The 26,454-nt window shown below is 44.2% G+C and overlaps 1 protein-coding gene across 12 annotated transcripts in view; it reads left to right on the top strand.

Moving 5' to 3' along the window:
• Nucleotides 1-25,872, top strand: part of ERG (ETS transcription factor ERG) — a 262,203-nt gene extending 236,331 nt beyond the window's left edge. For 8 of the 12 annotated variants that reach the window (XM_057697335.1, XM_057697336.1, XM_057697337.1 and 5 more), the window contains 7 exons: nt 5,298-5,501; nt 6,335-6,415; nt 8,346-8,417; nt 16,205-16,273; nt 16,929-16,985; nt 17,676-17,723; nt 24,872-25,872. In XM_057697335.1, coding sequence (XP_057553318.1) covers nt 5,298-5,501; nt 6,335-6,415; nt 8,346-8,417; nt 16,205-16,273; nt 16,929-16,985; nt 17,676-17,723; nt 24,872-25,392 — 1,052 coding nt within the window. In that variant the 3' untranslated portion in view covers nt 25,393-25,872. The remainder of the gene's footprint in view (nt 1-5,297; nt 5,502-6,334; nt 6,416-8,345; nt 8,418-16,204; nt 16,274-16,928; nt 16,986-17,675; nt 17,724-24,871) is intronic. The other 4 variants (XM_057697339.1, XM_057697342.1, XM_057697343.1 and 1 more) reach the window with 2 other exon arrangements.
• Nucleotides 25,873-26,454: the final 582 nt, after the last annotated feature.

The raw sequence follows: 26,454 nt of genomic DNA, 5'->3' as shown, positions 1-26,454 counted from the left end.
TTTTGCAGCAACATGGATGAAACTAGAGATGATCATATTAAGTGAAGTAAGTCAGATGGAGAAAGACAAATACCATGTGATATCACTTATATGTGGAATCTAAAATATGACACAAATGACCCGATCTGTGTAATAGAAACAGAATCACGGACATAGAGAATAGACTGCTGGTTGTCAAGGGGGAGGGGGTGCGAGACGGATGGACTGGGAGTTTGGGATCAGCAGACGCAAACTGGTATATATAGAGTGGATAAACAACAAGGTCCTACTATAGAGCATAGGGAACTATACTCAGTATCCTGCGATAAACCATAATGGAAAGGAATATGAAAAAGAATGTATGTATATGTATAACTGAAACACTTTGCTGTACAGCAGAAACTAACACAACATTGTAAATCAGCTATACTTCAATTAAAAAAAAACCACAAATAATAAAATGACCAAAACAAAACAAAACAAAACAAACCAGGCTCCGTCATGACGTTAGGTGACAGGTCCCAAACTGCATTGCCTTGCTCCCCGGGGGCAGAGGGTGTGGGATGCCACCCCTGAACAGAGGCAAAGGTGACCCTTGGTCGGGGCTCATGCTGTCGCCACCCCCCCTTTCTCCTTCACATGCATAGTTGGGGAGGGAGATAAGAGCTGTTGAATCCTGTGGGACCTTGTGAGCTCCCTTCTGTGACGGCGGGTGGGGCAGAAGCAAGGCAACTTTGCTGACACATCATGGGCTATGGAGGAGACCTGGAAGCCTCTCCTGGGCGCTCTGTAGAGTTGAAGGGTGAGCTGGGACCCCACACACTCACCTGAACCCTAGATGACACTGTCTACAGCGACACCACCCATACCTGGCCCAGGGAGCTTGGGGGAGCCCAGTGTGGGCTCTGTCATCAGGGCAGGGATGGGGCCTCCTGTCTTGTGGTCACTTCTGTGCCCAGAGATTCACTCTAAGTGCTTACTCCTCGAGAGCGTGGAGGACAGACACCCAAAGGGGGTGTGAGTGTAGGCGAGGGTGCAAGAAGGGGCGAGTCCTCAAGCAGTGGGTGGTGTTTGGGCACAGGCAGGGGGCGTGGGTTCAGGAGATGGTAGCTGGGGGTGTGTGGCTGTAGGAGGTGGGAGAAGGCTGGGAATGCCACCTGTGAAGACAGTGGGCCCCAGAGACCTAAGGGCCACGTGCCTCAGGCTGAAGAGTTTGGACTTGTCCTTTGCAAACTCTTCTCTTTACCCCCATAGAGTAGGTCCAGAATAATGGCGCCCTATGGACAGGTTGGAAAGGAACATCCTCACTTACTTGAGTGGCTGTATTTTGTTTTTAATATTCTTTGCTTATGAATGTATAGGGTAGAGGTATGGAGATCAAATTCCAAAAGGATACAGGAGTAACCTTTGTGTAATTTTATTCTTTTCAAAAGCAGCAATTTCCATTGACAAACTGTATTAGACAGTAACATTAAAATGTTATACCCTTGAAAGTTTTATAAAAACACTTTAACAAATATATATATATATGTATTATATGTTATCCTTTTAAGACCTTGTTTTGATTTTGAAACATAAAGAATACTTTTTTTATAAATAACTTTTTAACCCAAGTATTATGTTTATTGTAGAAAAAAGAGAAAAAGTTTAGTGAAAAGAAAGTTTTAAAATCTCCATTGCCTTTTTTTTTTTCAGAGATAATGGTTGCCATTTCACTGCATATCTCTCCAAAATTCTTTCCTTGGATATATTTATATTTCTTTGCAAAATATAATTACACTACCATGTTTTCAAACTTTTAAATTTGATTTATTTTGAACATTTTTTCATTTCAATAACTACATTCAGCAGTGTAATTTTTAGTTTCTAAATATCACAGGACTGTTCCTAAATGTACAACTTAACTAATTTTCACTTGTGGGACATTTAGGGTGTTTCCAATGTTTCGCTATTATAAACAACACTACAAAGAACATCCTTGAAAATAAATCATTGCGCACTTCCTCTATGATTTCCTTAGGATAAATTTCTAGAAGTGGAATTTTTAGTTCAGAGACCATGCACACAGTTTTAAAAAAGGCATTTGAAATGTATTGCCAAATTGTTCATTGGAAAGGTTCTAGCAATTTACATTCACGCCAGCAGTGCAAGAGAATGGCCATTTGACCAATCCAAAGTGAGAATTTAGGGATTCTAACAGGGCAGGTCAAGGAGGATTTGGTCTCTGGGGTCTTGCACGTGATTCCCCTAAAGGAAAATTGAATGAGCCATCACGACCTTGGGCTTGGCAAGGGAAACAAATTAACGGGCACACCAAGGAATGCTGGAGAGATTGGACTTCTCTTTTTGGCTGTGTTCCTAAGATGTCATTTGACCATTTTAACATGAACCCAGGAACTTTCAGGAAGATGTTTATGTATCATTTTTGGAATATCTGTTTCCACCATTAAGAGAAGAAAATGCCTTCCCAGAATGAACTGATTTCTAGGAAGTAGTTACAGCAAAACATCTTCCTTCCGTGTTGTTAAAGGCAAAACAAAATGAAAAGAAGTTTGGCTAGTGCCTAGTGGTGGAATTTATAGGAAATGACTTGGGGACCCCTGTGGAAGGGAGGGTCTTCTGTCCGAGAGGGCTGTTTAACTGTCCTCTGCACGGTACCAAGGAAAGAGGACTTAAAATAAGGGCACCCTAAGACCAATATATGATCTGTTCCTGTATAATGAGGAGTCATGACATATCATGAGAAAAAAGGCAATAAAAAAAAAAAAAAAGACTTTCTATGGAAACAGTCTGGAATTTTGAACATTTTATCCCTGAAAGCAGAGTCCTGACCCAGTGGCAAAGAGCCATCTGAACTTCAGTGACTTGGACAGAGTTAACTTTCCCAATATGCATTCAGTTTTCACAGGCTAACAAAATGTTTCCATGTGTTTGGATTACAAAGGAACACACACACCTTTCTGTCAACAATGCCCTTTGAGCTTTTGTAGATGTTCTGTGCTGTGCAGCAGAACCAGAGTTCTTCATTTGCAGACTCACACATGGGCCCTGTGACCAGCGATTCTACATCTCGGTACTCCCCTAGGCCAGCACTTCACCAAGCTTCATGCACACAGATCCACTGAGAATCTCATGAAAATACAGACTCTGATTCAACAGGCCTGCAGCAGTACCTGGGATTCTGCATTTCTAATTAGCTCCCAGGGGATGCCAAGGCTTCTAGGTCCCATGACCACACTCTGAGTAGTGAAGCCCCAGTGGGTAGATGGCCTGAATCACATTAGAATTACCTGGACAGCTTTTAACAACCCTGATGTCCGGGCTGTCCTCCAGCAGAATTAATTCAGAAACTTTGTGAGTGAGACCAGTAGCTTTTTACCTCCCTGTGATTCTAATGTGGAGCCCAGGCTGTGGGCCAATGCAGATTCCTTCACATGTGGATGGGAAGGAAGACACAGCGGTGTTCGTTGATAAATAAATTGGGTATATTCATGGGGGTGGGGAGGATGCCCAAGAGCTGCTTAAATGATGGAATATACCTCTGTGGATTGACTTGGACACAACTTGAAAATAAAGTGCTGAGCACCAAAAGCAAATCAGATACCATTTACATAAACGTTAAAGGCACACAACAGTATATATATATAGTGGATATGGTAAGAGTATTCAGACATGTATAGGGCTCACACATGTATCTTTTCAGGATAGTGGTCCCTCCTGGAGTGTCCAAGAGGGGAATGGGATGGGGATGGATTCTACTGGAGATGCAATAATTTCTATTAAAAAAGATATGTAACAGTAGGGAATGAACAAAAGAAGGGAGGGAGGGGGAGATAGAAAGAGAGTGAGAAAGAAAAAGAAAGGAAAGAAGGAAGGACGGGAGGGAGGGAGAATTCTGGTGGCACGTGACTGTCTGTTTCTCACTGTGACTGCTACTGACTCTGGAAACTGAAAATGTATTCCAACAGCACATCACATGCCCATTCTTGAGCAGCCTGAAACATTAGTAAGACCAAACAGGCTTCTAAAACTATTAGCTTGAAAGCAATTCAAAAGGGTGATTTATTCCCACAGCAGATGTTTTCACTCACGATGATCTGAGTATCATGACACGCCTGCCCTCTACGAGCCTGTCCAGAGGACCCAGACCAGGGCTTTCATTTCACGTTTGAAACAGACACAGAAAGGAGAAGCAGCCTTTGGAGGCTGCAACGTTGAGAGACTGTGGGATCAGGACTCTGGGCTTCTGCTCCTGCCCAGGTGTCTCTCAGCCCTCAGGGACCCCAGGGAGGAGCCCCATCTGCCGGCGAGGTGCCCTGGGTACCCCTCCACCCAGGCTGTTTGCATGGGCTGGTCCCGACTTGTGTTTCCGTTGGGGGTCACCTACTCCTTCTCCCCCGGGCCCTGCCCTCCTGGTCCTACCGGGGTCCCCTCCCATATGTGGCAATGGAGCGTGATGACACTGCCTGCATCCTGTGGGGTGTTTGTGCCACAGCTGTGGAATGTGAGAGCCCCCCAGCCAGCCCCACTCCTGCAGGTGTGAGTTAGTTGCAAAACCAAGTTCCCTGCAGGAAAAGCGCATAACTGACAGCTCTCTCTTAGAAACACTAGCTTCTGGGAAGTGCTAGGTTCCTGGTTGACCTACACGTCATTTCCAATTCTGTGGTCAATATCTTTCAGTATTTCATACAAATACTATATGGGTTTTTTTTTTTTTTTTTTTTTGGCAATCTGTAATTAACATCTTCCTGATATGCATTGCTCTTCTTTTCATATAAAGATACCAGTAGTTTTCTAGGGAAAGAAAGTTTTTGTTTATTCTTATTCATTTTCTCCCATCCTTTTTTTAAATGGAAGTATAGTTGATTTACAAGGTTGTGTTAGTTTCAGGTGTACCACAAAGTGATTCAAATATATATATATGTATATGTATGTATAAATATGTATATATATATTTTATATGAATAAATGAATAAATAAAAATTAAAAGAAATGAATAAAAAGAAGATCCCATCTCTACAGGAAGCTTTAGATTATCTGAGCAACAAAAGGGCAGGTGGTGTGAATAATCGGAAACCTCAAGAACAATTCACTGGAAAGACAATAGTCTCCAACTGTGAGTCAGTTGGTGTCCTCCTGAGATATTCAGACATTCTCCTCGGACTGGTCACTGAGCCTGGCTGGAGGCTGTGCTTCTGGAAGAGCGGGAGGGGCCGCTCTGGAAGGCTATGGCTGGTGGGAGATCCCACCTGGGATATGGCTGTGCCCCAGGAATTTGCCTTTAGGAGCTGATCAAATACACTTCCATCCCTTTTCAGATCCTACGCTATGGAGTACGGACCACGTCCGGCAGTGGCTGGAGTGGGCAGTGAAAGAATACGGCCTCCCGGATGTCGACATTTTATTGTTCCAGAATATCGACGGGAAGGAGCTGTGCAAGATGACCAAAGATGACTTTCAGAGGCTCACCCCGAGCTACAACGCTGACATCCTTCTGTCACATCTCCACTACCTCAGAGAGAGTAAGACAGTCCCCTGCTCCCACAGAGAGCACTGTCGAGAGGTCCTTGTTAACCCGAGATGCAGAGGGTTCAGCCCCGTTACCGACTGCCTTCCTAACCTGATTTCTGTTAAGACCTGAGAGAACTAAATGCTTAGAAGGTGATGACTTAGGAAAATACGTAGTGAGAAGGGTCCTGTCTCACTTTTTATGAGAAGTGGCAAAATCACCTAGCATTCAGCTGCCTCCTCCAGGGTCCCCAGGCCAAGAAGATCACAGGGCAGAGGGAAACAGAGCTTTATCTGGTCACACATTATTTCATCTCTGTGATGCCCAAATAGAAACATTATGGAAAGGCTCCTCCTTGATGGGAATTATGGAGTTTATCTTCCCTAAAGCCAAACCAAGCTCCCCTTTATGTCCCACTGGAACACTAAATGAGGAACATTTGCACTTGGTGTCTTGAGATGTGGCTTAGCCTGTCAGAATGGGAATGGCGTCTTGGCGATGAGAGGCATGAATCCACAGAGTTTGCTGCATGCTTTAATGTTTCCAAATGTCAAGCATGATCAGAAGGAGATCGTAGACATAGTGCAACAGTGAGGTGGTGTGAACTCTATGGTGTAAATGCTTTGCCTGGCATCCCAACCATTTCTTCCCTCAATTCAGTATGGGCCCCCATCTAGGTTTTAACATGCTAACCTGTAGCAGGGCCATGGAGAGCTTTCCAAGCAGCCCGTGATCATAGGGTGGGGTGTGTGGGGGGGGATGTTTTCTCTCTTTCTCTTTTTTTCCAAAGAAGTTAATTCCCTCTCTTTTTTTCATTTGGATGTTGCTTTTTGTTTTGTTTTGTAGCACCTCTTCCACATTTGACTTCAGATGATGTTGATAAAGCCTTACAAAACTCTCCACGGTTAATGCATGCTAGAAACACAGGTAATGCTGGCCCTGCCCCTCCCCCCACCCCCGGACAAGTGTAGGGTTTTGTTTACAGGTTGCATGCCTTACCCGTAGAGTGGGCGACAGTGAGTGCATCAGGAAGGCAGAAGGCAGAGGTGGATGGAGGAGGGGTCCTTGGCAGGTGGAGGCTCTGTGTTGGTGGTACCACAGCCTCAAGGCAGGGGACGCTCTTCGGTCTCTGACCACTCCCCCGCTTCCCTTGCCAGTCAGAGGATTTCTTCCACCCAGGAGATGTGCAGAATTAGGCTCTAGCCATCGCCTTCACTTACATTTGCTGGGTTACAGTCTGCTGCTCTTAGTCCTCAAATACGCGCTGTGCTGACTGTAGACACTAAAAGCGTGTTCCATATAAAGGGGCCCTTAGCGCACTCCTTTCTTTTTCCTTTTAAAATTTTTATTCTTAAAGGAATGTTTACTAGGACAAGCAGGAGTTTTATTTTTCTCTGTTTGGTAAAGTTTTAGGCCATTTGACATGACTTGAATCTTCTTGCACAGAATTTGTACATTTGCAAAAGGCAATAGGAGGGAATGTCGGTTACTTTGGGGGCGATTTTGTTGAGAGGGAAAATGTGTTATGATTTTGGAAGGTTTGAAATTAGTGACTAACCAGATATACCTGCTATTCTATGTCTAACCAGTGATTCTACATTTTATTCATCTATCTGTTTTTTTGCCTGAGCCTGATACAGTTTAACATGATGCTTCTTCCTGGCTAACCATCCTCCCTCCCCTCATAGTAAAGGCTGAGAGTAGAGGCTGGGCTTTCTGTGGATGAATGTAGTCCCGGTCACATCCATTTCCCCCCCTTGTGATGGAGACACTACAGAAGCATGGCCGCAGGCTGCTCACCCCACTGTATCAGCCTGCAGGGACCCTCTGCCACCACTGGGCTAGGGAGAAAAGCATCAAGTGTTGGAAAGACTTAACCCCTCATCAGCAAGCTCTCACATAGAAATACAGCCACTTCCCAAATATTTGCCATGTTATTTTTAAATGTGTAATGTGAGTGAGTCCGGGCTTGAGTATTACAAAGAGATTGTGAGTTGATCTCTTGAGTTGGTCCTCGATATATAGAACACTGTGATTTTAATCTGAAATTTTTTAAAAAAATTGCTTTGAGTCAATAATACACTTTTTCGATGTAGGGTACACAGTCAGCCTATTAATGACCTTGTGGCCAGAAATAGCAAGCAACTTAGACAAAGTAATTCCCCTCCCCTAGGAAATGCCTTGGAGATACACACACTTGCTGATAATTTCATAGTCATTTAAAAAATTTTTAGCAGGGAGGAGTCAAGAAAGCTCTGATTTCATTATTTTTGCTGTTGCTAAACCCAGAAGCAATCGAAAAGCAGAACAACAAATTCCAAATGGATTGAACTGCGAAAAGAGAATATTTTCCACTAACAATCTGAGCACTGATTGAGAGAGAGAAGAGGGAAAACATGCATCTGAACAGAGATAGGCATTAATTTTTACTAAGATCCATATGTTCTTTGGCAAAATATTTAATCATTCTTTGGTACTGCTTTCCAAGGGCTCCGTAAAATGTTTTATGGGTTTTCATATGATTTGAAAATTAAAACACCCGCCATAGAATTGTTTTAATAAAAGGAGCTTGTGGGGGGTGGGGCGTGGGGAGACACACAGATGGGCTTTAGGAGGAAGCTGTAAAATCAAAACACGTGACACCTTATGCCACATGGGGCACAGAGTCACGTCTCCTCCATCTTGAGCATCTGTTTCTGACCCATGTCCTCGTCCCTCCTCCCGAAGTCTGGCGTGGCAGGTTCCGGGAGGCCACCTCCCTTGGTCATCATGGGGCAAAGTAGATTAGACATTGTTGCTGAGATCGACTACCACAGCAAAAGACCTTCACATGTTTTGTCTTTCCTTTTGTCTGCAGGGGGTGCAGCTTTTATTTTCCCAAATACTTCAGTATATCCTGAAGCTACGCAAAGAATTACAACTAGGCCAGGTACGAAAACACCCCTGTGTAATCTCTTTATTGAGAGACATCCCACGATGTCCTGTGAGATAGATCCGTGACCTACGTCACGTGACACAAAGACAGCTGATCTTGGATCGGACCCCTAAACAGTCTTATTCTGCCTCTGTGGACCTGGCGCCTAGAATCAGACCGTTTCATTCAGAGATCACATGAACAGTCCCTCAACTGCGGGATTAGAAGCAGGTCAGCCCCTTCACTAGCTACTCTCAAAGACAGACGGGCCAAGAACGTATCCTGGTTGCCTGGCAGTAAGGAATCCTTCCGATTTTGAGTTTACAGAAGGACACAGTGTCATCTATCTGTCCTCAGGGCACAGCACAGAGCAAGAGGTGTCCCTATAACATTAGTGACCAGTTCCCAGCTGTCACAAGAGCCAGTCTTTCAGAGCAAAAGCATGTAATCGATCATATTTACCTCTGAATCTTACTTTATGTCTTTCCCAATGACTTAATTAGGTTATTAATTTAAATGCCATTCACGAGAAAAATCACTGTTTATCAGTGCCTCTTAGTGCCAAGCATGATGTTAGCTTCTGAGAATCTAAAGATGAATCAGACTTCAGAAAGCTTCCTGTCTTCAGAAAGCTGGCCTGTTCATTCCTCAGATGTCCGTGGACCCTCCTGAGTGCCAGCCACAGGGGTGCAGTGGGGAACAAGGCCCCAGGCACAGAGCCTAAAGCTCTAGATGTTTCGATAAAGCCACCTAGAGCCAGAAACAGACTCACGCACGTAAATATTTAACCTTACGGGCTAGCGACCTAGAGCTGGAGAGACAGACATGGATGTTTAACCTAAAGCACTGATTTTACAGTGGAGGCACCACCTCTACCCAGAGAGGCTGTGGGAGCAGGAAGGGAAAGGAACCCATCCCTGTGTGAAAGGGGGAGGAAGCACTGCTGTATGCCAGAGGGGATTAGGTGTTGCCAGGGGGAGGAGGAGGGGTGGCATTGGGCAGGCGTGGCTCAAACATCTGTCCCCTGGCTGGGATGTACAACCCCATGAGCTAGATGACAGACACGTGCCAGCCTAACAGCTGAGGAATCGTGATTCAGTGCCGCGGGGTGGTGTTTCCCTCTTCACACGTGGATCTGGAGCTCACGTCTTCTTAGACCCAAGCTGTTGCTCTTCGACCTCTATCATGTGTCCAGGCTGCTCAGGTCTCACTTTGAATGGGTCCCAGACACTGAGCTTGGCGCTGCTGTTTCTTCCTAGTGAAGGGGGGGGCGGGGGGGGACCAGTGAGCTCAATAGCCTGAGTAAAGATGCTTCTTGGAGTTTTTCTCGCCCTAACACGGCCCCGGTACTGCGACCAGGCTGGCGATTTTCTGTCCTCTAACCTCATAAAGCTGGCCCCCCTGTTCCTCCTGGGCAGCAGAGTGGAAAGTCTCAAAGTGCTTAGTTACCTCTGACACAGGCTATTTAATCGTGAACGAGACCCAGGGTCTGGAGTGCACTAGTAGACTCACCCTAAAGAAACCCACCCTGCGTATTGAAAAAGGAAAGTCAGAGTGCACGTGTCACACTAGCTCTAGACATTCCTGAGTTTACCGCCAGTACATGCACCTTTGGGTGGACCTGGGAGGTGCAGGAAAATCACAGTGATTGTGTGAGTGGTTTAAAGACGTTTCCATGCATACTCACCAAAGGAAAAGCTATCTGTAAAACATCCGGTCGGGGTTGGTTTCTTTGTTTTTTGTTTGTTTGAAGCGATTTCATGGATGCCTCTGACTGAGCTGCAGAAGTCGGGGCTTGTGAGCTGGTGTCGGGGTTGCGTGGCCGTGCAGGTTGGTTGAGCATGAGAGTCAGAGCAGCCGGCTGGCTGCCTGTTGCTTCAGAGACAGAACAGTGGGTCCTGGAGCTCCTTTATCACTGTTTGAGGATATGGTGGATGAGTCCGGGTATCAGAGAGGAAAGTGGCCGGGAGGACTGTGGTGGGGACACCCCTCTGCACCTCAGCCCAGGAAGAGACCAGGCTGGCAGACGCTAATTCACCTGGCAAAGCCCTGATAAAGCTCTTTCCTTGGCTCTGTCATTCGAGTGTGACTTGGAAGAGACTCGTTTGCACCAGAATACCTGTTTTGGTGATTGCTGCTGTGATTCTGAAAGGAGATACAAAGATTGGTGTCAAGCCACAAAGAATTTAAATCAGAGTGAACGAGCCAGAGACAAATACGGCTGTCAGCCAGACTGAGGGATTTGAACTTGGAGAACAGACCTTGGGTACCCGGAGCAGTGATCAACCTTGCAGGAACGGCCTTGTGTGAAAGCCTGTAACGGTGCAGTTGGAGAACTTTGTGATGGCTCAAGGGGAGATGGGTATTGCAGGAGTCATTGGGGGAGGGGGGTCACTAGGAATCTGACTATGTCCCTGTGGTTGGTGCGTATCTGACTGTTTTCAGAAGGGGTAGTTGCTGACTCTTGCCTTGGGAGAGGTCCTTGGGTCCTTGGGGGTAGAGACCCGAGGTCCCGTTCCCCTGCCCACTCTTGGTTTGCTGTGTCCATCCGTTTCTCTGATCCCACATCCACGGAGACAGAGGATTCCTTCCCCCCACCTGTGTCATCCTGCTGAGTCCCACTTCCCAGTGCTCCCTCCGTACCGCCTTCCTTTCCTTCCTCCTCGAGGAGCCATCCCTGGGCTGCCTCCTCTCGTCTACCTTTTCTTCTTGTCAAGGCCCAACTTCCCAAATAGATCATTTATCCCAGAGTCCCCTTACTGCCTGACCTGTCCAGTCACTGCGTCATTTCAGTTTCTCCCCACAATTGGCCGGGACTGTTCAGTGACCTTACAGGATAACACATGATGGACAACAGACTGCTCTGTTCATGCCTCATTCCCTCTCTCCCAGTGCTTGTTCCTATTTATTTTTTTCCATTTCTTTCTGATTCAAAACGCACCCTCTTTCATGATCCCTTTGTTGAATTAGCATTTAGATGAGTCTCTCCTCTTCTCTTAGAAAGTGCTAGCGCATAGGCAGATCCGTTTACATTCCTTTCTTATGGTTGCGTTTTATGGTGTCGCATGTGTTTCTCTGGTAGTCAGTTATTACTACCAGAAGCCCTTTTCCCATCTTCCCCATAAACACCCTCCTTCTCTGGTGAACACATGCTTTTTGGGGGGCCATGGCCCCCCTGAGGCCTCAAGTGGCATAAATAGAGACAGGTCTGACTCAGAGAAACTTGCAAGCTGGATTTTGACCTCGTGATGTGAACCCTGCCTGGCATCTTAGGAGCAGTGTATGTGAAAGCTCTGGTGTGTGCCCAGCACAATCTGTAGCCCCACCCTCTCCTCCTCCATCGCCATGGCAACCCATGCACCATGATACACATCTAGGATGTTATCACAGGAGACTGGAGACAAGCGCAGCCTTGACTTTCCTTTTTCAGCTGGTGCTCCTCAAGGGTTTCTCAGAATCTGAAACAATTCCTCCTTTGGAGTTTGCACCTTGGTGACATTCAGCATCTCTAGTCATAGCAAGACAATGCAGCCAGTACACTGTCTCCTCTTTAAAGTAAAGAGTAAAGCCTGTATCCCGCCAAATGGCTGAAAATGCATTCTTGGCTTTGCCCTGACTATGCTATAAGCACAGGTCTGAAAACTAGTTGAGAAGGGGAGGCAAAGTGCCCCCAGGTCTCTGTGTCTGACAGAGGAGTTTAGAAGACTGTAGGGAGATCTGGAGGAAAACAAGAGAGTGATTTAATCATGTTAGTAGGCTTGACTCTAAAAATTCCTTGCATTAAATAGGGGTTTATAGATTGATTTAGGGCAATAGCTCTTGGTCTTTCTGTCTTTGCCATTAGCATCTAAGCTCATTGAGAGCTGGCAAAATTCATCCTTTCACATCCAGCACAGCATGGGACCTCCAAAGTTACTTTGTAAATGTGGCATGGATCCCACAGAATGTGGATAAGCTCTCCCATGATCCAAGTTCTGGTTCTTTAAAGAACAAAGTGGTGGGTGGACTTTAGGAGGACTAGCAGGCCATTCTTCAGTAATCTTGCTGAAAGGAGAGTATAGAACTTGGCGAACTTAATCCTGTAGGAAGTGCAGCAAGAATGCTGTCTTACATTATTGATGTCTAGGGAAGGGAGTGGATGCGGGGAAGGAGTCTCATTAAGAATCAGGAACTCATCTTGACTCCCAGGAAATAAACAAAGGTGGTGGTGTGGAGGGAGGCAACACCAGTCAAACTCCCTATTTGTAGTTTTCATGGTTTTTGGTCTAGATCCTGGCATATAGCATACTTCTTTGGTAACCCTCAGCTGCCTATGAAATGGCTTTTATAAGTTCAGTTTTAAAACACAGTCTGTTACAGAAAAAAAAAAAAAAAAAATAGCAGAGCCCATGCCAGAAAACAGCCTTCCCTGGCATGGGATCTTCTGCCAAGTATATGAGTTAATGACCTTAGAGATCAAAGTTGAAGAGAAATGGAGAATGGATTGAAATGACCACCAAAAATGAAATGTAAACTGTGTTCTTACTAGAAGTCTTATGATCTACTCTCCATAAGGGGCAAATAGCAAATGGACGTGGAGTAATCATTTTTCAAGCAGCCAAAGAGTAGAATTGCTCAAAACTGGCTCTGCTATGAGGTGGTGTAGCTGCTGACGAGGCCCCTGAGATGACTGTCTCCCATCTCAGCAACACTTAGTTCAACATTCCCCAGTGTCACATCCCACGGGAGGGGGTCTTGGTGCCCATGGCATGTGATTGGTAGCTGATAAGAGAGCACTGGACTAGAATTTCATGAACAAAAACAAAAGGCCACTTATCTTCCATGGCAATATGGTCATGAACACATTAATCACTGTTCGTATAAACATCTCCAGTTCTTGGCGAAAAATCAGACTTGGAGTTGTTTAGATCCTGACTGATTTTCAAGGGAGGATGGGAGATGGTTATACCCTCTAAGAAGGACTTTATGAATTAAGAGTTTCAAAATATTTTTCTATTAGTAGCTTGGTGTTTAATTTCTTCCAGTCACATTTCATGGGCAATCTTTTTATGTTTAAAATTGTATCAGACTAACCACTGACACTTGCTATTAATTCCATTTCTCATATTTCAGGTAGAAGCATTCAATCTAGAACTTTCCCCACATTATTTGTATTAACACACTCAGATAGCATTTCTGAAATCATGATCTGTAGGGACACAGATTTCTAGGAAGGAACGATGGAAATTGTCTAGAACAGCTTTCTCAAACTTCAGTGTACACCCAAGTCAAATGGGACCTTGTTAAAATGCAGACTCTCTTTTTTTAATTGAAGTATATATAGTTCACTTACAGTGTTGTGTTAGTTTCAGGTGTACAGCAAAGTGATTCAGTTTTATATATACATATAAAATTGTGTGTGTGTATATATATTATTTTTCAGATTCTTGTATAGGTTGTTACAAAATATTGAGTAGGCTTCCCTGTGCTATACAGTAGGATCCTTGTTGGTTATCTATTTTATTTATAGTAATGTGTATATGTTAATCCCAAAGTCCTAATTTATCCATCCCCGCCTTTGGTAACTATAAGTTTGTTTTCTGTGTCTGTGGATCTATTTCTGTTTTGTATATAAGCTCATTTGTATCATTTTTGTTAGATTTCTACATATAAGCAATATCATATGATATTTGTCTTTGTCTGGTTTACTTCACTTAGTATGATAACCTCTAGGTACATCTGTATTGTGTTGCTGCAAGTGACATTTCATTCTTTTTTATGGCTGAGCAATATTCCATTGTATTTATGAACCGCAATTTTTTATCCGTTCCTCTATTGATGGGCATTTGGGTTGCTTCCATGTCTTGGCTATTGTAAACAGTGCTGCAATGAACAGTGGGGTGCCTGTATCTTTTCTAATTAAGGTTTTCTCCAGATATACGCCCAGGAGTGGGATTGCAGGATCATATGTTAGCTCTTTTTTATCAGAATCTGGTAAAACGTAGATTCTGATTCAGTAGATCAAGAGTGAGGTTCTGCATTTCTAACAAGCTCCCAGACATTGCTGATATTGTTGGTCTGCGGAGAAACAAAGACCTAGAACGTATTTCTGGGTTCTCTTGGTTTTTTGCTTGGTAGACAGAAGCCCCTCGTGGATATGGCTGTCTGCTCCTGAAGCAGGCTAGATGCTGTTACAGTTGCCCTGCTGGTAGATTTTTCTTTCTGAGACAATTCTCAAATTGAAACTCTGGCTAATGATTTTCTAGACAAAATGCAACTAGATGAAAATCCATGTGCAAAGGCTCCCAGCGACTTAAGTTGAAATTTACTTGTAAATTGATAGCGGCTGCAGATTTAATTCCCACGTGTAACCCCAACAAGCAGAAAAGTGAGAATCTGAGGAACTGGGTGAGAAATGCTTACCGTCCAAAAATACAAAAATGCCAGCATAGAGGGAGTGGGGAGCAAGAGCAGAGTTTCAAAAGAAAAATTATCAAACTCAACCGAAGCTCTGGAGGGTAGGATTTCACAGACCACACTAGTCGAGATGCTTGTAGCCAAACAGACCAAATAAATTAAGGCAGTTCTGTGTTGGATTTCACGTTGCATTTCATTGCTATTCTCTCTGGGATATGAAAATAGGAAGAGACATGTCTTTTGCAACATAGCCAAGCTTTTTGAAGATTGACCCACCAAATGGCTAATTTTAAACAAAGTTTAAAATCTCTCCAAGTGAAGATTTTATAGTCATCTCCAGGTGTCTGGCAGTAGACACCTGCTGAAGTACCTGGCTATGGCTTTCAGCTGGCCCAGAATGACACATGGCATTGAACTGAGACCCATCAATCCAAGAAGACATAGTTTTCAAATGGTTCTGTAATCAGATTGCATGTAGAAATAGCTTTCTGTAGGCACCGTTAGGAAGAGAGTGCGTAATAACATTTCTGGAATATATTTTTAAAGGAAACTTGAAATGACAGAGTCATAATCATTAATAGAACTTGCACTGAGGATGCAGAAGTATCATGATTAAATTTGCATGTGCAAAGTGTGACGAAGGTTTATGGGACAAGTGACAATACATTATAAATACAAAAAAAATTCATTGGCATATACTTCAGCTCTACGGTCATAGCTAATACATTGCGGGACCAGTACTATTTCAGTCTTGCAACTGATTTCATGCAATTCATTTTGGAGAAATTCTAAATTCACTTAGAGAAGGAGAAAGAGTAGACGCTTGAGTAGAAAAATAACTAGACCCTTAAGATGGATTTAATATAATTGGATGAGGGGAAATGAGGGGTGACTGAGAGGGGCAACTGGCAAATAAGAGAAGACCGTGCTCCTTTCCAGGGAAGAAGAGGAAGGAACGTGAATGTCATTTGCTGGATTTAGGGTCAGACCTCAAGCAGGAATCGGCTGATTCCTCAGTGTTGTAGGCTGTTTCAGACAGGTCATGAAGCTAATAGAGGGGTGGTGGACTTAGGTCAATTCCAGCTGGAAGCAGGACAAATTAGATTGTAAGAAACTTTTGATATGGTCTTGACCTATGATTGTAGGAAATTACCTTAGAAGAGTCAGCCAGCTCTGAGAAAGTCCGTCCATGGGAGTCTTCAGTGAAAATGTTAGATCAAAAAGATACAAAATTATCATTTATAAATAAACTCCAAATCTTATGGAATCCAAGTTGAATAGTTCTTTGGATAACTGGGTTTCTTGCACAATATTTATTCTAATAAACACAAAATTTAAAAAGGACACAGAATAGCTATTATCAAGCTACATTATTCATCTTTTAGTCAATTTATGTGTCTTTACAGATTTACCTTACGAACCACCCAGGAGATCAGCCTGGACCAGTCACGGCCACCCCACCCCCCAGTCAAAAGGTACAGTGTTGGTTTCCACTGCCTTGAATCCTCACATCACAAGGCAGTGGATAACTCTTGATGCAGTAAATGATAATTTCTGTAGCCAAACTATGCTTTTTCAACTTGTAATGTATTTGTCCCTTTGGCAGCAAAGCGCGACTGATCTTTAAATGCAACGATTCTTTCTCTTTTGGCAGTATACCTATTTCTGTAACAAAAAAATATGAATGATGTAATGTATTTCCACATGGACAAATGCATGTCTCATGGGATGCTTGAGTACAGATTAAATACTGAGTGATTTCCCAATCTTGGCCATATTTAAAGTATTCCTAACTTTGTATTTTCCTGATGGTTTCCTTTATCTTTTCATTTTAGAGTTGATTCATTTTAATCTGTTTTATAAACCATCTCAATTTTTTTTTAGTTTTGCAAAAAGTGGGGTACAAATAAATTTTTAAAATAAGTCAAAGTGCCCTCTTTTTGCTATAGCATTTACATTTGGTTTCATTAGAAAGGAAATTTTTTTCTTTCTATAAGATGCTTCTTAGTATAAGAGTAAGACTATTATGTTAATAACTAAGACATGATAGAATGATGATACAACAGTATCAAAGTCTAGTAGCCAAATACAGGTTATAACTAATTGTCTCTTTCTTTTTTGGATTTTCAGCTGCTCAGCCATCTCCTTCCACAGTGCCCAAAACTGAAGACCAGCGTCCTCAGCTAGGTATGTTTCAGGGAGCATCTTGATGGCCATAAAAGAAGAAACACGTTTAGCAGCATCTTTCTAAGATGTGTCACTTTCTACACGAAATGAATGTTCCTTTGTCTTCTTTAGGACTGCTTCACATGTAAAATAGGGACCAAATTATCAGTCTATTCAATTGGGAATGACGAGATTTTGCTAAAACATTTCCAAAATCTATGCAATAAATATTAAAAAAAATTCTGCTTGTACAGAGGCAGCTTCTTTGTGGCTTAGGAATTCTTTGACTTTCGCCTTCTAGGCCACATACGGCAACATCAGCATGTGTGTCGAGTCCAACGCAGAAACGCAGTGGCAGGTTGCTGCTGCCGTGCGCTGAGCCGCATGGCCAGCACAGCCCTGGGACTGACTGGGCACTGAATATGTTTGTCCCGTTTATATCATGGGATGAGACAGTGGTGGGCTGGGTGTCGGGAACCCTGGGTCACATCAGAGCTCGGCCACCAGCTAGGAGATCTTTACCAAGAAGCATCTCTCAGATCCATGTGACATCTTTTCTAATACAGGAAGTGGTGCTGGGGGACTTTGGTGTGGGGGACATTCTCGCCTCTGAAATCTGCAACACCAGTGGGTCAGCATTATTCCTGCAGTCCCATCCTATCTGCTCACAACCATGTCTTTGGGATCTGACTTCTTTTCTTTTTGCTATAGATCCTTATCAGATTCTTGGACCCACAAGTAGCCGCCTTGCAAATCCAGGTGAGATACTGTTCGTGATTTTGCTCTTACAAAGTTCTCTTTTGGGCAGTAGCTATTTTAAAGTTAAACTTGTATAGGTAAGAAATCCCTTCCACTGAGCAAATTTAAGTTGTAGGTCTCTATTTGCCTAAGCGAAAAAAATGGGGGATGTAAATTAAGATTTAACTTCAGCAAAGAGCATCATTACCTAATCCAAACTGTATCAGTTTCCTAGGACTGCTCTAGCAAAGTACCACAGACTGGGGGCTTAGACATCAGACATTTATTGTCTCTAGTTCTAGAGGACAGAAGTCCACAATCGAGTTGTTGGGCCGTGAAAGAAGGACCCATTCCAGACCTCTCTTCTTGGCTTGTAGATGACCATCTTCTGCCTGATCTTACCTCTATGTCTCCGTGTCCAAATTTCCCTTTTTATAAGGACAGCAGTCATATTGGATTAGAGCCCACTCAAATGACATTACTTTAACTTGATTACTTCTCTAAAGACACGGTTTCCAAACAGCATCACATTCTGAGGTATTAGGCAAATTAACATATGAATTTGGGGAGAGGGCCACAATTCAACCCATCATAGGGGCAGATAAAATAATAGCTTAACGAAAAAAGGACCCTAATGACAGCCATAAGACCTCAAATTCAGGATCATCGTCAATGAATGGTCTTTTTCTGAACTCAGATGCCAGAAGATAGTGCAGATTCTTAATTGGCCCATTTGTAACCTGTCCTTTGCCAAGGATCATCACCTGTCATCATGCTTCAGTGCCAACCAAATGGTTTGATTTGTTTGTATTCCGATCGGAACCAGCTGTGCTGGCATCCACTTCAGAAATTCACAGCACATGCTGCATATTCTCAACAGCAAATTCACATGCCAAGATGTCACGGGCATATTGCAAATACAAGCTGGAATGTATATTTCCTAAACATTGAGGCCAAAATGGGGTTAGAAATGGGAACATTTAGATTCAATCAGTGTACATCCCCACAATATACTTTTGAAAACATAAAATACCATCATTATCTAGTGTTCACATCTTTGACATTTAAATTTTTTGTTGTTGTTTGCTTTTTTCTTTTTTTTGACATTTAAATTTTAGTTAATGTTAACTAATTCAGCAAATATTTTCTTTTTTTTTAATTTGTGAAACAAGTTTAGCAAAAATAAAATATTTATTTATTTATTTTTTGGTTGCATTGGACCTTCATTGCAGCAAATATTTTCTAAGCAGCTGAGCAGTGAGAAGGGTCTGCTTTGTTTATTGCTCTACCCCCGGGGACTAGACCAGATGCTCAATAATTATCGGTCAAATAAATGAATGCAAGGAGTAACAAGGTACCACCCTTCACCCTCAAGGAGCTTCCCTTCCAGCAGAGAAATGGACACAGGTTTTCCCCAGCACCCACCTGGTGGCTGCGTCTCCTGGGTATCTGGTCTGTCCTCATACCTGTGCTCAGCTTTCCATTTGCAGCTGCCTGTACAGCCATTCACATAAAAAGGATTACTGTTTCGAGATGATTATTATCGGTCAGGCTTCAGGAAGACTGATCCGGCAGCAATGTTCAGGATAGATTAGAAAGGGGAAAAGGACGGAAGCTGAAACACTCTGGGGAAGTTAATACAATAACGTGGAATAACAGTTCAAGCGCTCCCCCACCCCATCACGTCTGGGCAAATGCCTGTCTCAGAACAGCCCTGGGAGGTCATTGTCTTCATCCTACAGAAGAGGAATCAGAAATCCAGACAAATTAGGTGACTTCTCCTGGGTCGCACAACCCAGTAAGAAGGGAGGCCAGATTTGAACCCTGATTCTCCGTCTCCAAAATCTGCTTCTGTTGATAGTCTGTGGTCCTCCACTGCCACCGAGTGAGCCTGGAAGAGGGAGGTCTTGGAGAATGAGGACTGAGAGGATAGAAAGGGAGGGTTTCCATTCAGTTTAACAACTGTTTCGGTGCTTGGGATGGGGCTGAGGTGAGGGATGAAGAGGAGGAATGAGTTAAGCTGCATCCAAACAAAACCAAATCGGCTCTTTCACCCACACTAATTGGTTAAGTGCAATATGTCTGTGCCTGTGTGTCACCACTCAGAGGTGTGGCTTGGTTGGTGGCTTGGAGCCAAAGAGAGTTGCTGGCCCCTAAGCAGAGGGTTTCGTGTCTATTCACACTGTGCCCAGTGACCTGGGGTTGCCCACGGTAAGTAGAGGGACTTGGGGCAGAGCAAGGAGGAGACTGCAGACCCGTCACTGGCCAGGGAACATGTCTTGGTACCTAACAGGTCATCAGCACTGGCATCGTGGGTAAAGACTTCACTTTATCCCACCAAGACTGTGCCCATTGGGCCGGAGAAAGTGGCAACGTCCAACTTTTGACTCAAAGATGAAGGTTTCTTTTACTTAGTTTATAATGAATCAGGCCTTCTCTCCATCTCTCCTTAGGCTGTGTGTCACTTACATTCATGTGGTCTTTCCCCCTAAAACCAGCATGTCTTTTATCTTTCTATGAATGAGAATGCTTCTTCCTGTTTGATTTTAGTTTCCCAGCCTCTGATAAATAAATCCTTCACCACTTGAAACTGCTGCCTCTGTTCTTTACACAATGCAAACTTTTCAGAAACCATTTTAAATGGAAAGATGCCATCACATGGTGTGAATGCACCAGGTGAGAACAGCATCTTAACATCTCCATCCCAAATATGCATTTGCTGTGTACTTGGAACCATATTTCTCCTGCTGGGAAGAGCGTACCCCTGCATTATTAAGTCCTGGGTCAGATATTAGCCACATGGCCTCTCTCTATCCCATCAGAATGGCTGAGCATTTAATGTGGCTCCTGAGATGAACAGAAATTACCTTTCCATGAAAGAGCTGTCTTGGGAACAAGACTTCAGCAGCTCCTTTGGTGCTCACTGGATAGGCTTTAATGGTGGCCATGAAAGTGTAACCTGCTTCATGCAGAACCAGAGGCCAGTTTTAGGGATTTTTTGCCATTGATTAGGAGGTAGCAGTGTCCAGTCTTCTACTGGGAACCTCCTAAGCCCCAGGCACTGGGATGGACTGGGGGAGATTGCAGAGGCGTGTGCAGAAACCAGACCCCAAAGCAGTGCTGTTGTGCAGTGATCCAGTGCCAAGTCCTAGAGTCCAGGTTCCAACCCTTGCTGACCTTGGGCAGGATAAGTCACTCTACCTCTTTGGGCTCCAATTCCTCATCCCTCCAATGGGCTGTCACATGGTTCGGGGTCGGGGATTAAATAAACACACGGAAAGTGTTCAGAATGATGCCTGGTACCAGTCAGCTTTCAGTGATACTGGCCAGCCCTGAGAACAGCACCATTCCCAGCTTCTGCCCAGCCAACACGGAGTTTTTTTGGGGGGGGGGAGGGTGGTTGTTTTCCTTTGGCATCTCCTGGCTCTAGGCAAGGGATGTACCTTTCTTTAAACCCTGGTTTCCAGCTCAAAATAAATCACGATAAGAGCAATTGTGTATTGAGTTCATCCTCACAGTGATCCTGCAAGATAGTACTACCATCTTGGTAGTATTACCATCACCCCCACTTTGCAGATGAGGACACTGAGGCACAGAGAGCCAGGTGAGCTCCCCAAGCCCCGTAAGTGGCAGAGCCAGGATTCAGCTGAGATGGTGCCGACTCCAAAGGGAAGCTTCCAGCCACCATACTGCCCTGCCCCCCCACCCCTCAACAAGCCCTGTCTGAGCCACACTGAGCGCAGATCAAGCCTTCTGTCTGGAACACACGCCTGCTGCTTTGATCTTGACGTGGAGAGTCCAAGCTGTGCACATGGGTTTTTCTGCAGCACCTCCAGCTACTGTAGAAAGTAGCCCAAATGATTGCCACCGTGGTGTTGCTGGGCCCCTCTCTGCTTTACTTACTGCTCTTTCCCTCTGTCAGCTGGCGGCTGAGTGCTCTACTTGGGGACATGCCTCCTCCTTGACCCACCGCTGCTGAGTCACTCCCAGCTGTGCTTTTCTCTGCGGTTTATAAACGGTTTAGATGTTTTGCCCTTTTTGCTCAGTCTGTGCCTCTTCACTACTGTGCTTCTCTTCTTCTCTTTTAATTGCATTCAGAGGCCACTTTCCTCCCCCAAATTAAATTGCTTTTGTCTCCTTCAAGCCAGGCCCTGCCCCCCTTCATCCCACTGGGCTTTCCTGTAGGTGGGCAGCTGACATCTTTGGGTTCCCCCCACGCAATCCCCCCTTTTTAGTTAATTACCTTGGACAAAACTAGTACAAAAGTAGCTACTCCTTCCTGATGTTGCAAAGTTGGTTGTCAGGATAGAATGAGAAAGTAGATGTGAAGAGTTTTTCCAAAGAGGGTGATTGGTAAGGTGCAGGTGGTTAAGGCTGTTTGGTGGGAAGATCCTGTCCTTTAAGAGCTTCTCCTTTTACTTGTGGGTTTGGCCAGTGAAATACGCAAGTCACTCTTAGGCTTCCTAAATCTTAGGTATTCATGTTTTAGAATCCCTGCTCTATATTCTAAAATGCACCTGTAGCACACAGTAAGTATTATTGTTTTGACAGTAAACTAAGAATTTACAAAATCGTTTTAGAAATTCATGGCCACGAGTAACTCGTTTGATTTACCACCAATTAACTTCTCAGCAAACATTGTGCCCCCTTGGGAATTCTCCCATGGGGAGAAAATCTGCTGTGGCTTGCGAAATACAGTGGATTTTGTTACATTAAATTTAACAATTAATGAGCTTGACATACTGTTACATTTTATAACATCTACGTAAATATAATTGATTTGCATTTATGGTTTTGTTCTCAGGTTTGGAAGCTGATGAATTTTGTTTACAGATGTCCTATTTCCATAGACTCTTGAAATGCTCAGAGGCCCAAGTCCTGTGTCTTAAGGGATCGTCTAGGGAGAAATTCCTCATCCATCCTTTGCACTTTGAGTTTCTAGCCATGAATTTAGGTCCCTGACTTACTAGTTCTTCAGAAACAGGAGAGATGGGGAAACGCATTTGTCCACGGGTTCTCTGCTATACACGTTTATAAAGGAAGTGGGTGAGGGAAAGTTTCCTAAGAGGCAATGCCAAAGTTTGAATAGATACCAAGTATAATTTTGGCTGTTTAGGAAGAGCTGTGTATTTATGCAAGATCTGTGGGACTGCTCTCTCTATGGGAGGAGGTTGACAGTGGATATTTATTTTCAAACAACTCTATGTGTTTATATTGAAACACATGTTAGATCGTTAAATCAAAAATCCATGTTTTTCCCTATTCCCAGGTCATATATGGAATTTTTTTTCAAGTAGTAATCCTTTGGTTACAATCTATATACTAAAACCATATGGTTTTCTCAAACTCTTCTTTGTATTTTTTTTAAAATGCATATTAATGAAATGTTGGGGGCAACAAAACTTGATTGAGAACAGTTTGAATATGTGGTCCCCAAAAAAGCAAAGGCTTCCATTGCGATAAACTACAAGCTGTTAATACATTTCAAATGTGTTGCTAGACTGAAAATGCTAATTTTCCAGAACATATTCAGAAAAGGCCGACGTGTCTCACGATGCTATTGTATGGATAAATTCACAAACATATCCATTTCCATGCAGCCAACGTGGAAACAAAGCTTTAAGAGTTGGACAATTTATATAGGGCGCTCTAGTTAGGGGAGGATTTAGAGAAAACAAATTTATAATTGATTTTTACATTTCATCAATTCCCTGAATAGTTGACAGAGTTCCTTTAATGATTTTATCATATCCATTGACATTTACTGATAATATAATAAAAGGTCATCCTTTTGGTAATAAACTCAAGGCGGTGCCTGGGAGTTTGGGAGGAAAGACCTGTCTCATCCATTTTCAAAGCTTCTAAAATCTGCTTAAAGCATCTTAGCTTCTCCTGGTACTCAGTATGACGGTTGATGTTCATGTGTTTCTCTCTTTGAGGGAGTCAGTCATCTTAAAGTATTGTAGCCTAGAGGCCAGAGGGATGTGCCTGAATTTCTCTCTGAATGTAATAAAACCTAAAAGCCACATCTGTGGGTCTCCAGTGGAATCAAGAGGGTTCTGTGTCCACCCAGTCAAATGAGATCTCATTGACTCAGGTGGGGTCTCCTTCTGCCGCCCAAGAGGCCTTGCAGTCATTCATTGTTACAGTTTTTCTTTTGGAAACTCTGCTTAACACAATTGGCATTGCAACGCAGGGGCAACACATGGATTTCCGTTAAGATGCATTTGCCTAAGTACTGGAAATGGGTGACCTGGTTTGAAACAGAGCCAACTTTTTTCTAAACTTCCTCATTTTGAGTGGGTTAATTCTGTTCTAGGAAAAGTTTTGACAGAATGGCTTTCTGCGTGCCAGCCAAATGTTATGTTAGAAATAACGGTGTTTACTTCCATTCTCTATATTTTTCCATAAACTTTTCGAAGTTCATTTCCTAAATCTGACTTTTATTATTTTACTTGACCTAGCCAATATAAATGGTATTCAGTCATTATTGCCAGCTACATAACAGCACAAAAGAGGAAAAATAAGCCCTTCCACCCCCCAAACACAGAGTTGACCTGGCTGGTCTTCTAAGGAAGTCAGAAATGGATGGAACCAACTTGAACTCGGCCCCGTAGGAATTCTTTGCATTCCAGAAAGAACTGGGTCTGTAGATCAGCCTGGTGATCACCAAGGATCATCATCTTAGGTCAGGTTCCTCAGATGCAGAGCTTGGGCTAAGGATCCTTGTGCAAGTGGTTACTTAAGGGTATGTTCTCAGGAGAGAGGGAGTGAGGACACAGGATAGGGCAGGGAAAAGTGAAGGAAGCTTGTGGCTTTAGCTGGAACCTTGCTTCAGTCTGATCCAATGCAGAGCCCTGGGCATGACCGGTGTCACAGAATTGGTCCGTCTTTGAGGCCAGGGGGCCAGCCTCTGGTACCCTGTGTCCGTCCGTCGGGCTGTGGGCTACCTGGCGGAGGATGAGGCAGCTCCTGTTCAGCCAAGGGCAGTTCTCTGGAGGACGGGGGGGAGCTGGGGCCCAAGAGGAACCAATACGCCCAGCCTCTGAGGGATGAAAAGGAGTTCTGGGTGGGACACCACAGCACCCACTTCTGTCGTTGAAGAAAGAACCCCTTTAGTTCAGAGCCTGTTCTCACTGGTGTTTTACTTCCTTCTCCCACCTCATCAGGGAGTGGGCAGATCCAGCTGTGGCAGTTTCTCCTGGAGCTCCTGTCCGACAGCTCGAATTCCAACTGCATCACCTGGGAAGGCACCAACGGGGAGTTCAAGATGACAGATCCGGATGAGGTGGCCCGGCGTTGGGGAGAACGGAAGAGCAAGCCCAACATGAACTATGATAAACTCAGCCGGGCCCTCCGTTACTACTATGACAAAAACATCATGACCAAAGTCCACGGGAAGCGCTACGCCTACAAGTTTGACTTCCACGGCATCGCCCAGGCCCTCCAGCCCCACCCTCCGGAATCCTCTCTGTACAAGTACCCCTCGGACCTCCCCTACATGGGCTCCTATCACACCCACCCGCAGAAGATGAACTTTGTGGCCCCCCACCCTCCGGCCCTCCCTGTGACATCGTCCAGTTTTTTCGCTGCCCCAAACCCATACTGGAATTCACCCACGGGAGGGATCTACCCTAACACTCGGCTCCCAGCCAGCCACATGCCTTCCCACCTGGGCACTTACTACTAAAGACCCGAGAGGGGCCTTTCCCAGCAACGTGCAGTCAGCAACCAATTGCCACAAACTCTATCGGAGACCATGAATCAGAAGTGCCTCAAGAGGAATGAAAAAGCTTGACTGGGGCTGAGGGGGAGGAAGCCAGGGAAGAGACCCAGAGACTCTTAGTGGGAGGGAATTACTAAAATATTACTACAGAGACAAGAGGATGCTACAAATGTAATGTACATGGGCAGATCATCTGTGGACCAACCTTGTAAAAGGCATTGTAAGTAGAAGCATGAAGTCATGAGGAGAAAGTGCCAAAGAAAATGTTCTGAAGAAGTGTATAAACCTTAGAGTAGCCTTTGGAATCCTGCTAACGCATTCGACTGGGATTAAACTCAAGCAATAGAGGCAACACAGTCTGGACCTAACATGCCATTTCTAATGTCATTTGAAGGAAAACTACCCGTATTTAAAAAGAGAAACATATCAAAAGCAGAAAAAAGAGAAAAGAGACTGTGGCCCATCAATAGACGTTGTTATGAAGCAGCACTTGCTGTTTTGGGTGACATCAGATTCGTTCCCTTTGAAGGAGAGCAATCAGCTCTCACCGACTGTGAAGACAACCCAAAGCTTCCAACTCCTTTACAAAGGACAGGAACTCTGAGCCGAAGGGTGGGACTGAGAATGTGCTGGAGGGAGAGCATGTGGGTGTGGACGGAGGAGGCGGGAGAGGAGGAAGCAGAGGAGGAGGAGGCGGCAAGGACTGGGAAAGAAACTTCTTGAGCAGTAAAGACTGGACTTGGGACGGTGTTGGTTCTGCAGAGAGTTGAGTCATGGAGACCTGAGGCTTCAGGTGGTCAGTGTTATACCAAATCCAGTGTTACAGGACACAGCATGATGGAGACAGGGCAAGTAGTAGAAGTCAGAAACAAAATCATGCATCTCTTTTTTTGTTTGTTTGTTTATCAAAAGAAAAATTGTAACTGGAATTGTCTGATATTTAAAAGAAACATTCAGGACCTCATCCTTAGGTGGGGGCTCTGTCCTCCACAGGGTCGGGTAAGAGCTAGCCTTCTTGGCTACCAC

The sequence above is a fragment of the Hippopotamus amphibius genome, chromosome 10 (assembly GCF_030028045.1).
Source record: "Hippopotamus amphibius kiboko isolate mHipAmp2 chromosome 10, mHipAmp2.hap2, whole genome shotgun sequence".
Lineage (NCBI taxonomy): Eukaryota > Metazoa > Chordata > Mammalia > Artiodactyla > Hippopotamidae > Hippopotamus > Hippopotamus amphibius.
This window is presented reverse-complemented; position numbering and strand designations above follow the sequence as displayed.